General features: G+C 40.5%; 1 protein-coding gene across 1 annotated transcript in view; it reads right to left on the bottom strand.

Moving 5' to 3' along the window:
• The window catches only part of CLASP1 (cytoplasmic linker associated protein 1), a 171,868-nt gene that overhangs the window by 12,709 nt on the left and 143,775 nt on the right, over positions 1-15,384 (bottom strand). Inside the window, exons 30-33 of the mRNA XM_082484322.1 lie at positions 8,381-8,531; positions 7,086-7,332; positions 6,131-6,321; positions 4,328-4,456 (exon numbers count right to left, since the gene is read on the bottom strand). Coding sequence (XP_082340448.1) covers positions 4,328-4,456; positions 6,131-6,321; positions 7,086-7,332; positions 8,381-8,531 — 718 coding nt within the window. The remainder of the gene's footprint in view (positions 1-4,327; positions 4,457-6,130; positions 6,322-7,085; positions 7,333-8,380; positions 8,532-15,384) is intronic.

Below are 15,384 nucleotides of genomic sequence, written 5' to 3'. Positions count from 1 at the left end.
GTATACTATGAAACAACAACAACTGCCAAGCTGCAGCGCTTGGCAGCTTCCAGCATGGACTATATCTCAATTAACCTTAAAGACTGTCATCATTTAATGTTGTTCTTCTTTAGTAAGCTACATTTTGCAGAAACCTATGTAGATCATACCATCATCAGAGGACAGTTGCAAATCATCTTATAAATGTCAGAGGCCAGTCTAAAAGCACCTCAGCAAGACAGTAACAGCTATGCACAGTTAACTGATAGCTGTGTTTTCTTCTTTTTCGCCCTCTTTTAGAGGTTTACAACAAAGAATGTTACATCCCAAATATGCTTAAGGATATTCTGGATAATAAAAGACCAAAGTCAGACATCTAAGACATGGCACAACATCCTTTCCTTAGACAAAGAAAATACGCATCAGCTAGGTCTATAGGCTTAGTTGCAGAGAAACACAGAGTTGCAGAGACAGAAGCAGAGATTTAGCTATCCTATGATTTTCACTTTGTAACCATTTCCCAAGATAATTAACTATTTCTGTTTTACTATATGTAATAACAAGAACTTATACTCATTTTGCTGGTATGAATCTGAAGCAGTGTCATATCAATGGTATTGGGTCAGCAGGCAGCATCTCTCCTTAGTTATGGGTGAGTAACTACACTGGAACAAATGAGTTAATATTAACTAATTGGCAACAGAAAGATGTTTCTCTTCCAAATAACTCCAAACAAAGAGTGATAAAAATCAACAAGATTTAATACTGTCCACAACTTCAATTACGTTCTAATGCTCCAAGAGTAAGTGAAAGGCATTTACATGTCAACCCCCATAAATATTTACAGTTATGACTGAAGCAGGCTTGACTCTTCACATTGCCCCATTAAATCAACAGCATTGAATAGACTGTTATACTAGAAACAGTACAAAAACAGGCTGAAGTTAAAAAATGCAAACTAAACAGGGATCCCAACCCAGAGTCTTCTAGTCTGTAGCCTAAGGCCACATTCATTTTGAACGTCCACTGAGGTCTATGCTTTGCCAATCTCCTGCGTTTGCGCTCACAACAAAGTGCGGCTCAGCATCCAACTCCATGTACCACATTTCTCTCTCCTGTGTCCCTGGGACAAGAAGTGGTGCTCTTAGCTGGTGCTGCTCCGCTGATCCTAGATCTTGCCTTCACCAACAGATTCAACTGTCTAAAGACTGCAGCTTGGACATGGCCAATTATCCAAGCATCCCAAGACATCCAACTACGCTAACACTGTTTTGATACTTTGAATTACATAATCTGGAATAAAACCACAGACCCTTTTTTTCAAGCTATTTTTAACTAGATATCAGCACTCAAAAGGAGGAGGTGATATTTGCTGGGTGGTGAATATGTTGGTTATAACTTGTTATTTGATCCCTCCTGACCATGCTGAACAGCAGCAGTATTGGAATTTAGGAAGACAAATGAACCTTCTGGATTTCCAAAGAACTGCCTCTTAGTAGAATGACTTCTTGGAGACGGGTACCTGAGATTAAGGGTTCTGTACCGTGCCCTTCTTCAAACTCTTTCCTGTTTGGTCACTTTAGACTGATCCTCCATGGACCATACGTAACAGAAAATGGGAGCAGTAGCTTGGGGCAACTAGCAGTCCCTGTGCTGAAGGGGAAAATCGGGTAAGAAAGACTGAAACAGATACAGCTAGCTCAAAGCGGTCATGTTCTGCTGACTTATGCAGCTTGTTGCATGCCAAAGGATGTCAAACTATAAATCCAGGATTACTCCTATCTTCTACTACAAGGCAGAAGCAGCCCAGAAACAAAACAAACCCTGGAATGACATCCTATCAGGGCATCACTGGCACAAGGATTAACACTTTCCTAACCGAATTATATAGCAGCTTTCCTCAAAATAGCTTTTACAGTACAGAAGATGATTTTATTTTATGTAGTCTACGATAGTACACCACTGCCCTTAATACTGCTCTGATTTAGTGGAAAAATCAAATAAACTGTAGAACAGACTGCTAAATCTTCCCTTCCCTTTCCTTCTTCAGCTATTCTTTGAAAGTGCCGTTCAAACTGGTGAATCTCCACTTAATCTCCCACTCAGTGGGATCAAGTCAAAGGGCAGCTCCTCCACCCGGTCCTGGAGAGAGAAGTGCTGCAAAGTCAGCAATAAGAGCAAGCTGGAGGGCCACCATGGGATGGGAATTAGCGACCTTCTGGCCCAGGGCTATGAGTTTGACTGACTGAGCCATGCCCAAATGGAGTCTCAGTTAATTTTTCACAGATTTAACTGAATCAGCAAGCCCCAACTACAGGTAAAGATACCTAAAGCATATTCCCAGACATATCTTTAGCTTAGTTCATGTAGAGACCCAAGTGCAGGTTGGGAAACCTTTCTTAACACTTCATGAATGCTCATCTTCTCAAACTACTGATAGACAGAGGATGCCTTTCATGGGCTGCATCATGGTTCCGAGAGCCTCATTTACACAGGGATCAGGAAAAACATGCACAGAATGAAACATCCAGCACCAGTGCCACCACTTAATACTGCAGTGCACACACAACTGTTTAGCAACAGACAGCAAAATAGGAATATACCTGCAGCGTCCTGCTATGACAACTGTCACCGAGGTCTCATTGCAGCAGTTGCAAATATGATCTTTTTTAATTATGAAGATGCTATGCAAAACCATTGTAAATCAAAAGCACGCTATGTACAGCACAGCAGCTACTTGCTGATAGCAATACAGCTCTGATTTTTTTTTCCATAAAGAAGTGCCAGAACTCACATCTCTTCCTTCCCAGCTTGAGTGTTGGTTTCTCTGTAGCAAAGACTTATTCTTCTCTGCTTTTCCTCAGGAGGCACATCATGCAAATCCTGAAGAACCTTTCCATACCACAAGCATGAAGAACACAGTGTGGGGAGTACAGAGGTATAAAGTGTCATGTTTTCAACATTGTGCTTGATTTTTATAAAACCCACCAGTCCCACAAGAACAGTGAGTTCTAAGGGACATTAAAAACCATGCCAGAGACAGTCTGAAAAGGTCCTGCTAGAAATGGCAGTTTTGGAGGACTCTCAGAAAAAAAATATAAAGGGCACTGAGTCAAGGTGAGCGGAGAAGTATGCAACCAGGAAAACCTGCCAATAAAAGGCACTCCTTCAGAACACAATGTTTTGTCTGACTGCTTTATCAGGAAATCAATTTACAACTGCTTCTTATTACTCTGAACTGAAAATGACAGGAGTGCAAAGGCTCTAAATCAAGGAGAGGAGGGTAGGCAGAGTACGGCAGTCCTCATTCACTAAAGGATTAAACATTTTCTACTTCTGCATTTAGAAAAATCCAACCTGTTAGTTTCTCTTCCTGAGGGTGTTTTTTGGTTTGGTTTGTTGTTTTGATTTTTAAACAGTACAGCTTCTGCTATGCGCAGCTAACATAACCTTGTGCCAGTTACGCAATGCTCTGGAGCAGTCTGATCTATACAATGATCTTTTTCATAGCCAAAGCTCTCCAGACAGAGATTCCTAAAATTGCTATTTTAGGACAAGCCTGTTGCAGAGAAGAGTAAGTGGCTTAGATTTCAAAGCAAGGACTTTGGTAACAAAGTCATCACAGACAGAAATTCATGTGGCACCTTCCAAGGTTTAGTTCAAACTTGCAACACACACAAGGTAGATTAAAAGATCCAGCTTGGAAGTCATTCCACAAAGAGTGACTTTAAACGTAATTTGAACTGATCTACTTTAAATGTTGTCATCGCATCCCTTTATTTTTATTTTACTCCAGAAGAATTCTTTCAGTTTTACATACGAGGAAAAGGAAAAAGGAAAATGTGATTCACCCTTCCCTTTGCTTCTTCCTCTGCCCCAGCTTCTTTTCAGCAGCACAGCCTCCTTGTCCACTTTCTCCTGTTACTCTCCAGTTTTCCAATATGGCCCAATTTCACCATTCAGCTTTCACACACAATTCTGCTTGCACCTGGGCTTTGTGTTCTCCAGTATGTTTCCTATCCTTACCCATACAGATGGAGGGAGCACAGTGCCCCTAGTGTGCTCCGCAAAATTATTAAACATGTGCAAGGAAACCCTGGGAAGTTGCTAAACAGTGACCTACAATTCCAGATAGCTCCAAATCCACTTAAACAGTTCTGTCAGTCTCAACTTTTTTCCAGCATGTAAAAATCCTGTCTTCATACTTGGGAGACTTAATATCTATTTGTTCCACTGACAAGATGGGTCAATGTGTTTGCCTGTTAAATCTCATGGTTCCTATGTTTCTTCAACAGGTCCATATTGCTTTCTCAGTAGCAACTGAAAGGCTACTGAAAGGCTCACTCACCTCCTTATGGGAATCCTTATGTGCTTCCAGTGTTTTCATGATAGTCAACTCCGCATAGTTCTTAAACCTTGCCGGCTGGTTCCGTAAGATTTCTCTCAGGACTCGCAGCGCCAGGGCTCTTATCGAATGCTGTGTCAAGAGAAATCCACATTAGGAAAAGCCACTTCTCAAAACTGTAGTTTGAAGTAAAATTCTCACGGCTCCCCGTGCCACCAGAAGTCTTATATCGCTCTACCGGCTCCAGCGGACTGAGGAGTGTAATTAATATAACTGAAACTCAGAGCTGGCCTCCTCACTTGCTTTTGCACAAAAATTCATATAAAATGACTGTTGTCACAGATACAAGAAAGAATCAGAAAGACCCTACTTTGTTAAATTCCACACTCTTTTGGCAATGAAGTACCAATTTGTACCCAAAGCAGCATGTCTATATTATACGAATCTACAAAGAAGCTCAGATCCTATTTGTTTTGCTTAGCTTTGCTGATGTCAAACGGGTCTCCATCCATGGAACAAAGCTATTTCCCATGTACTAATGCAGTAAAATTGACTCTCTTCCTGTAACTCCTATGGAAATTACTTTCAAGAACAGTCAGTCATTGTAGTCAACACTGACCTATGTGTTAATCCTTTATATCAAAAGATCATTAGCAGAAGGGATTTATAACACCTGCTTCAATTTCATAACTGTTATACTAAGTTTTTGGCTTGTGGCCACTCCAAATAGATTCTATCTTTTCAGCAGAGGAATACCTACTTTATTCTATACTCGGCCTTTAAATCATGTCCTTAGCTATTCATCTGCAAAACTCATGCAGTATCACAATTCGCGTGTACTTAGATAAAGCAACCATATCTTCTGGTACATGTGTGATGATGCTATGATTAAACACATAGGACTAGAGCAGCTCAAGCTTATACTACGAATGACTGAGAATGTCAGCCACCTGCACTGCTTCGGAATTAAAATTTGAAAACCCTGCCATATACTTTAGAAGGAATATAATACAATGGATTTTGAATCAGATGAAACAAAAAAAGAACTGTGAGCGCTTTGGTGCTTTGAAGCCTAAATATTGTAACATTCAGATGGAACATGGCTCTGATGTGAAGGCGCAGCAGGGTATTGAGCCTTTAAAGTATTGTTGTGCTGCAAGCTGAACAAGTAGCCCCAAGTGGAAAAAGAAAAAGTCTAGCCTGTAAATTACCACTTTGATCAGCTATCAAGTATAAAGCTGTGATAATAATGGAGCTTTTTTTTTTTTTTAACACTTCAAAACAAGATCCCCTATAAAAGCAGTTTGTTCTTGATGACATTTTTGCAAGAGACAGAGACCCATCCCACGAGATCTAATAGCCTGGATCTTTAAGCCACACAGAGCAAAAACAAATTAATCTATTCTAGGGTGCTGTTATTCTCCTTTTTTGGGGAATGGGTATGATATAGTTAAGAGCTTGTAATTTCATACCAACTTGGAAGAGAACAACTTTTGAAATCTTAATAGTTTTTGTACAAGATTAGAAGATAACTTCTTTTCTGATTCTAGTTCAGTTTCCTAGTTATTTGTTACTAACACTCCAGAGGGAGGGGGAAAAACTGTAACACTTCAGAATATCTTAAAATTCATCATTGAGCACACTGAAAACAAAAGGAGAATGTCAACCTTCAAAAGAAAAAAAACAAGGAGTGCAGCATCACTGATGAGGTGCCGCACAAATGGTTTCATTTAAACTAGCATGGAGGAACTATCACCCTCGATGAAGCAATGTACAGGGGAGTTAAGACAAAAATCTACATCTCACATCTTTGTCTCCAAGCGTTTCCAGCAGCAAGAGCAGAATGGTTTTGAAATGTTCCTCCCAAACTCCGAGATTATCTTCCCTTGTGATCTTTAGCAGTTCCAGGAGAGCTCCTTTCCGCTCTTCCACCCGCTCGTTGTGATTGGAGAGCTCTTTCAGAAGATCAGCCACCAAATCTGAATGGTCAATGGGTACTTCTAGGACAAATGGCAGCAAATCATTTGGGGAAATGGGAAAAAATATCAAAGATGCCAAATTACTAACCCTCTACAGAACAAAGTGCACATAACAAGGGTCACCCCAAAAATGCATCAAATCCCAGGTGGCCTCTGTCGAGCAGGCAAGAGAAACCAACTAGCCTACAATTTCATCTGAGTTCATAACGCAGCTCATGAATCTGCACATGGCTTCTAATGAACCAGGAAGAGATGACAATTGAATTTCATCCAATTCCAATTACTGCTACAAAATGAGAACTGCCAGTTTTTCCCCAGACAGACACACCCAAAACCAGCGATCACATGTATGACCTTTAGATCAAAGTACAGTGACTCATCAGTGTACTGCAAGAGAATAAAGCTAAGGTGCAGCATCACTTAAGTGAAGTGAAACACTCAGTAACAACAAGCTATTGAGTGAGAGGTTTCATTCATAGGTGTGGAAGGTCCCCAAAATAGCATCCCTATAGATGCATTTAGATGTTTAAGGGACTAGTTTGAGGGAAACTCTAGGCAAACAAAAATTAAAACTGCAGTATAACATTTTCTCAACAGCCACAGATCAGGTTCTGCTGGCACATGAGAACAGCGAGTATTTTCATACCAAGCCTTGACTTGAGCTGCAAAGTAATACACAAGATATGTATGGGCAGGCCTGTATCTGAGAGTGCTACCCATACACAAATATACCATGAACAGAGCAAGCTGCCTACAGTTTTACGAGATAGGCTGATACAAACCGTCCCGAAGCTGATCCATGTCATCATCGAACACTGCTTCCTTCAGGGCAGTCTTGTCATAAGTGTTAATTGTGTCGACATAAGGATAGGGGTTATATTCTCGAGCACGTGGCCCTGAAAAGGTGCGGGGAGGCTGGGTGTTAAGTAGGGAGGTTTTGTTATCTAGAGCCATCCTTCCGCCTTCCACAATGTCACTGCTTCCACGGACGTCGCTGGTAGGCACTGCGAGGCCACCATCTCGAGACACCTGGGGGATCAAACAGACAGAAAATATATGAGACTACTCAAATTCTGGAAGCTGTAGCTTTTTTGGAGCTCATCCACCAATATGAAGATGCGTAGAACTGTTTACACGTACATAATGCTTAAGTAAAACTTAGATTACCAGCTTTTTACATAAATACAACTGTTCCGAAAATATCTCATGATCCATAGAACAAAAAGCTATGCTAACGTTCCTAAATCTAAGTTAATATTGGTAAAACTGCACAAGCTGGCAAAGATCATAAGCTCTGCAACAGGACCAATTTGCTACGAAAGGGAAAGGAAGCAAAAGCAATAACACAACCCACTGATAGAGGGGACTGGGTGATGCTTAACAAGCTAATGTGAAATGAACAATAGAAGGGTCTCAAAGGAAAATCTCAGACCAAGAATTTCGAGCTTTGAAGGCTAACTTAATCTACTAACCTAAATTTGTTTGTCCAGATAGGAAGCAAAACTGCCATAGAATATTGCATTGGAAGGGACTTGTAAGAATCATTGTCTAAGATTCCTGTAAATTTTGAAGTCCCTGTATTTAACTAAAACAAATGGCATCTTACATGGTAGACAGTTCTGTAACCATTCATGCAGCATAAGGTACCACATGAGTTGTGCCCCCAAAGTGATTACAGGTCCTTCCTATAGAGGAATCAATAAGCCTGTGAGGGAAACCACCCATGCATTTTAAGAACTAGCATTTCCCATTACAGACCTGACTACAGACACCATGAAAACGCCATCACTGAGCCACGCTGAGCCTGAGGAATGCTCGCACTGTTTCCTTTGTGCATGAGACTCCCTCAGAAACCCAGTGAGCACATTTCACAGGTGGCTAGAGTTCAAAAGGAGCAAGGGACTGCATTAGCAGGAGTCCATAACTTAGTTGTAAAAAGTTAGCAACCAATAAGCCAAAGACGCTTGCAAGAATACGGAAGGAACTGGGTTTTGTACACTAACAATCCAAAGCTAGGTTTGAACAAAATGTTTTAAATTTTCATCTATCTGGGGTCATTAATCAACTGAATACTTACAATGTCACAGTCTTTCTTTCCATCACGTTTGAGTGGCTCATTCAGGTCCTCTTGACTACGGAAACTAAATTTTTCAATCGCTTCTGTGACTCCACGAAGAGAGCTGTAGATTTCATCAGAATTTAGGTTCTCCGTGTCATAATCCAGCATACTAAAGACCAAACGTATATGAAATGTTACATATGAAATCGGAATCGGCTTTTGACTGTTAACAAAAACAATGCCAAGTCAGAGACAGATGATTTGGTGCACCCTTTCTAATGGGGACTTGTAACAAAACACAGATGGAATCAAAGCAGACTTTGGGTCTGAGTCTCCCCTCAAACAGGGCAAAATCTAGGAGAAGCTCCACAGAAATCAGTGGCATTACATCGCTGTAAGTGAGGGGAAATCAGGTCTGCTGTTTGTTACGTTCCATAGCAGTGAGCGTGCTAGCTTCTGTAAACCAAAAGACCTATCCCCAGCATGGTAAAGGTGTTATTTAAACAGGAAAATAAATAAAGCCAATCACTATGAGAACTCAAAGGGTTGTGACAGCTAGTGGAAATGAAATCAATAAAATTTAAGTTTCATAATATATCAAATACGTTCTATCAATGGATCCAAATATGACAGATATAAATGGAAAGGAAAATGTATCTTCATGCAAACCTTAGTCTAACGTGTCCCATTTTCATTCATAGAGTAGTAAAACCAAAACCACTCACATGATGCCTTGATAAAAGAAGCATTTCAGTATTGAGCTTAAGTTTGGGAATTCTCTCACTCAAATCTGATGCTTTCTTGCAGTCTGTCTGTTCCTCGGAAATTCCTCAGCAGCATAAAGCCACGCAAGTTTGAGGATTCCTTGAGGAGTTATCCAAAATTAAGTCCCATGAAAAAATACCTGGCATGCAAGGGCAGATGATATGAAAAGATGTGGGTAAGAAGAGAAGCTCCTACAAGCTTGGAGAAAATGAAAAGGCATTATTGGCAGAGCTTTGCTCTATCTAGGAGAAGTTGAGTTTGCATGACAATCAGTTTTCCAAGAGAGACTAAATGAAGAGACCTAGTAACTGAGAACAATTTCTCTGGGGGAGTCTCGGATCTTAGCAGAGCCAGAAGCAAATAAAGCAAAAGAATGAGACATTTACATCAAGTTGTTTGTCAATAAATGGCAAGAAGTGGCTCCCTACAGTGGTGAATTACTATTTCTTAACAGCTGGGGAAGGATGACAGGACAGGCTTGGAGGAGGACAGCTGAATAAAGAACTCTTCTTTTTCCACAAAAGAAAGATTCCCTGTGCGGTGGGGGGAAACCCCAACATAAAATCCCTTCTGAATCCTGGGTACACAGCTATTATTTTTAATAGAACTAGAAGTAGGATGTTAAATATCTAGAATTACGACAACTACTTTTTTTTTTTTTTTGAAGGAAACTCAGGAACTTCAGACAGAGGATAAGATTGGTGCTGCCCGATCCCTTTTGGATTAACACACTGAAAATAGCCATAATCCCTGGCTCCCAAGCAACGAGCACACAAGCATCAGCACCGTGTATTCTGGCAAAGAAACCAAAGAACTACTCCAACTTTAAACAGTGTCCATCTGGCCAGGAAGAAAAAGAAACCACTTAAAGAACAGACCAAGACCAGGAAACAGAAGCTGTTTATAAACCTACAGAAGTCAAAGTATTTAGGGCTTTTAAACAGCTGAATGACACTAACACACTGTGATGGCTTTCCAGACAAAAGTGAAAGCAGTTCTTAGATTCTTTATAAGTATTAGGCAGGGATAGAACAACTTTTTTTCCATATGATCTCAAAAAAGCACGTTTAATTCATAATCTTAAGGGGTTCTTCATGCAATATTTAAGTGAGCAATGAAACCACCATTCAGAAAGGTATACATGTGACTGCACCCATGTACCCACACCAAGAGATGACAAGACTTATCAAAGGTCACACAAAAAGAGAAATAATCACAGATATACTGATAGTAAAACTTCTGCTAAAATCATCACTTCTTGCCTCAGGGGTGAATTTTGCCCTACATTGCTACCAAAGACTAGACCTAGGTGCAGACTTTGCAATGCTAAAGGACTAAGGCAATTTCTCAACAAAGAGCCACCAATCTGATACATTTTTCAAAGCACAAAACCACATTTTAATAAAAATCTAAAGAATCCAGTGATTTCATATGTCAAGAGTAAGCCTGCATAGGAGATCACATTATGGCTGTGTTCTACATGAACAAAAACTCTACACGTGAACACACATGTCTATTGGACAGTATGTGTGCTGGAATACTTCACAGACAACATGATGGGGGAATAAAAAAAATGAAATGGAACTACACCCACCTTTCAGGAAAAAAAAGTCATAAAAGGAAAAAAAAAAAATATGGCCCATGCAGAAAACTAGAGGAAAGTCACAGGATGAATAAGAAATGAGTAGAGATGAGCAGCGTTCAGGGATGTCACAACATTATTTTCCACCTTCTGCTGCATTAAACAAATGCAGCTCTCTACAAGTTTCTCAAGATACAATTTGGCAGTTTTCCAGCCTGACATAAAATACATTTTATTTCCATAAACTATTATTCAGTTTCCTATCCAAACTACGTGTAAGCAATCAACAGTTTAGCATCCTCAAGCAGTACACAGTAGCCCACTTCCTTGCACTTCAGGCTCTGGGCTGCAGTATGTGTCAAATGATTCCAAACCTTGGTGTCAGCTAATGAAAGGAGGGGAAAAAAAAATTCTCAACTAGTTTAACTCCAAAAATCAACATGGATCTCTTCCATAGATAACTTAGTGTTTTAGAAGAGTCAGAACATAAATTTAAAGTTTTGATTCTGCAGGTATTCACAGAGGTACAGACCACGGGATTCTATTTTCTCTTTCAGACATCACAGATTCCCAGATTTTGAGCCCTCAATGAACAATTTGTTTTCTTTTCTTTCAACAGTTTTTCATTAGGAACTTCTTGCTTCAAGGTAAGACTATACATAGTCTTTCCTCAGGCAACAGGTATGTTCAAGTCAGGAGAAACCACATCTACAGAAAGCCCATTGTCAGGGTATAAACTGAAAAAAAATCCAAGGAATTTAGCAGAGAGGTCCGAAATGAAATTTGTATTCAGAAGGGTTTGGCTTTTTTTTTATTAAAACCAGTACACAGCTTTAGTCCAGTATATTGATTAAAGATCTCTATGCAGATTGGAACAAAATTTGAGGGCACAGGAGGAGGAAGAGATGTCAAAATTAGCAATCAATAACCTCTAAATCTTGTGGGTAAGGACAGTTTTAACTTCAATACTACAAATTTCCAAGATGTTCCACAATCACGCTGAGCAGGCAGCTGGTAAAATCATATATACAAGCTTCATCCTCATTGTCCTACGGATATTCACTACCACAGATGTGAAACCACTACTGACCTGTATTTGCCTGTTTGAAAGTACTCATGTGCCGCTTGCACAGCGTAGCCAAGTTGAAAGAGCTCACCCGTGCTATCATAACACAACCAGTGCCTGCCAAAAGTGCCCAGCAACTGCGTTCTGCGTTGGAAACCAACTGTGAAACGTACCCCATTCTGGAACCTGGCAGCAAGGAAGAGTCTGGAATACTCCACCTTTTTTTTCTCCCCCCACTTGCATGCTGCGTCTTCCCCAAGCAGTGAGCAGGAGGCTGCCTGCCACCTCCACTCTCTGAAAGCTGTCATCATCTCTCTTCCTTTTCCAACCAAAGCCTCTGCGAATCATTTCCCACATTTAAACAAATCCCACAGTGTGCAAGGTAAATAATACTGTGACACCTCAGACAAGTTGGTTTAACAGGTAGCTTGTTACCTGGGAGAGTAAGAGCGTCTGAAAGTCTTGTGGGAAGGAGCAGTGGGGATGGAGTTAGGCTGAGAAAGGGGAGGGGGGTGCTTCGACAGCCCGTCTGCACTCCAACCCCAGAACCGACTGCCGTGATCAGAGGAGAAACAAAAGAGAGAAAAAACAGAGAAAGGAGGGGGAGAAAAAAAAAAAAAGAAACTATAATCTGAGTGGTTTAGTGCTGTCATGCTGCCTTGGAGAGAGAGAAAAAAATTAATAGAAACAAAATTAAACAAGAATACTCCATTGAGCCCCGTAAGTCATTGGTTTGGCCTTCATTATTCATTTCCACTTTTATTGCTAACATAATGATACGATTCACAAAAAAATAGTCCCTGCTTGTACTAACCAGTAAATTTTACAAATGGATACAGCCTCTATAAACAACTCTTAAAATGCTTTAAGTGAACAATCCCTGATCGCACATCTGTATTCAAACTCTAAGCAGGTATTCGCAAGCAACAGGATTTTCCTGGAAGAAAAGAAAGTTGGAGTTGATTTTTTTTTTTTTTTATCAGACACCCAAACGTAGCTTGTCAAGTTTGGCTCCTGGTGCCTCTATAAAAGCCTGCAACCAGGCCCTACGCAATCAGCAAGCTTTTGCAGGGCTTAAGATCTGATCCTACTTCACCAGATTCAAACTGCTCCTAAATACGCAGCAAGTAAAAGTCAGTCTAGAACGTAAACACATCAGGTGAACTGGGGACTTGGCTCAGGTCTCAGCAGACAAACCTGTAAAGATTGGATGAAACAAGCCTCTACATCAGTTCTGATCTCTCAAACTTCCACAAGCCCCTCTGGTTACTGTTTGATCCCCCTTGCCTTTGGGTCAAGGCATCCATCTCTGCGCCAATTTGTCTAACTTTTGCTTCTGTTCCCCTTACGGTACATGGATTTTCAAAATTATCTTCCAAATGAGAATATAGATGCTTGAGCTGGTGGAGTATTCAGGACACCTCTTTGTTTCTATTAAGCTTAAGTACACTGTCTCAGAAAGTCACATTTGTGTATACACAGGTGAAAGATATTGCAAGACCAGATGCGGCAAACAGGAATTGCTCCAGTGCAAACAGCAACAAAGCCATCTGAAGACTCTTCTGAAGAGTCATGTCAAGAAATTAATTCATTAACCAGCAATCGAAACCCACAGCTATTACATGCAACTATTACGGAAATACACCAGACACCCAGACTGCTAATCAGAAGTCTCACAGCTCAGGTCTCGCCTACCTGCAAACAGGCCACCAAACAATGCAGGCTTGTCCTTACTATATAAGGTGGGTGGCTTATTTGAATTCTTTTTTCCATATCATGCCTTACTCAACTTCATAATGAAACTTTCAAATTTTATTTTTAATGCTATTTTCTCTTGCCAGAGAAAAAACAAGCACAAACTTACACAGCCAAATAACATTGTTAGCCTTTTATTTTGATGCATTTCCTCTAGAGATCTTGGAAGGACTAAATTTGGTTTGTTTTTTTTTTAATAGTTGGAACTACACACAGGTTTCTGGGCTACTAATAAAGGCAGAAACAGTAGGGCAAACCTATTCATTTGATACTCCTTCATCAAATATTCCAACAGAATTCTAGGTGAAAATTCAAAATCTGAATGTAACATCTGAGTTTGCAGAAGTTTATTTAGTTTATTCAGAACTGTATTCTTTCACTGAAGCACTTCACAACTTAGTATTTTGCTTTTTGTCATACTACACCATTTACTGAATGTCAGAAAATTTTCTCTGTCCAACACAAACTCAAGCCATTCATCTGAGCATTGCCCAGGAAACATTCTTTCCTCTCAGTGAGAAGTCTAGGGTTTTTTCCCTATTATTTTCAGTCTTCCCAAATGCCCTCTCCTGGTTTTCTTCTTCAGAAAACACCTCTTTTCTCCATAACTCCTCTCCCCAAAAACTAAAACTGTCAAGACAAAAAAAGGCAGGTACAAATGCAGAAGTAACTCGCAGATGCAGTGGATATGTTCTAGTGATCATGAAGCAGAACTGGATGGAGCAAACGAAAGCAGGAGAAGGAAGGACTCTGCTCAAGGCCCTGAAAGCATGTTACCCTTCTGTAGACACTAACATCGGGGGACAGTTAAGCAGATGTTATCATCTGGATAGGCAAATTAGCTGTTTGCATCAGCAAAGTCCAGTTCAACCTATCAGCCAGTTCAAAATCTATCCAGAGACCTCAAATACATGTACATACAAATACACACACAAAAAATTTAAAAATCCATCATCTGGCATTCAGCTGTGATGGCAATAATATGGGAGAAGTACTGTGACCTAAGGGCAATGGCATGCATACATACAATAGAAAGTCCGTATCAATGAAGCCTTGCTGATTAATATCAAAAATGTTGTCCACAAACCATTAGTAATATGGGAGAGTAGCTATGCTTATTGGCATTTTTATATTCCTACAAGAACCAAACTGTCCTTTCTACACATTTCCCAGCCCCAAAGACATATACGTCTCTAGATATGACTCCTTCAATCTGCGCACCAAGACAAAATTCAGAGGGAAGTACAATCTTCAAAACAAAAGCTGGCATCAAAATCTGGTGATAATCCTTCAACTGACTGCACTCGGGCTGCCTGTACAAGACGTGGGCATGGACAAGGTAAGCAGGGCGCGCACATGGAGCGCCCCGGAAGCAATGGGCATACACAACGTCAGTACAACCCTTTAGCAATGGTCCCATAAAAATGTAAAGCCGAGCCTTGCTTCAGAGGAGGGCTACGCAGTGAAACTGAGGAAATCTTTATCCTTTTACACCGCTATCAGAATGAATCGGGTCTGCTCATTTTTTAAGTTTGTAGAGAAAGTGACATCTTACACCACTGATGGATAGCAAACAACAAGCATTTGTAATGGAAACATGACACAGGGACATCTATACCAAGAAGTGCAATACTGCAGCGTACCCTATTTCCCGTAATCTGCCAGCACATCTTCCAAAGCCTTTTTTTCTGAAAGAAGGACGACCACACGTACTCTTCGGAAACAGAGCTAAATTCTCCCTTGTTCTCTAAGTCAGGACCATGCTCAAACTGTGCTACACAAGACATTTTCAAGAAGGATGCAGTCCAGCAGAGCATCAGAAGCTACTGCCACTGATTTGCACTACCTGCACCT

The sequence above is a fragment of the Vanellus vanellus genome (genome assembly GCF_965231255.1).
Source record: "Vanellus vanellus genome assembly, chromosome: 5".
In the NCBI taxonomy this organism is placed as follows: domain Eukaryota; kingdom Metazoa; phylum Chordata; class Aves; order Charadriiformes; family Charadriidae; genus Vanellus; species Vanellus vanellus.
Note: the sequence above shows the minus strand (reverse complement) of the source record. Positions and strands in the feature narration are given on the sequence as shown.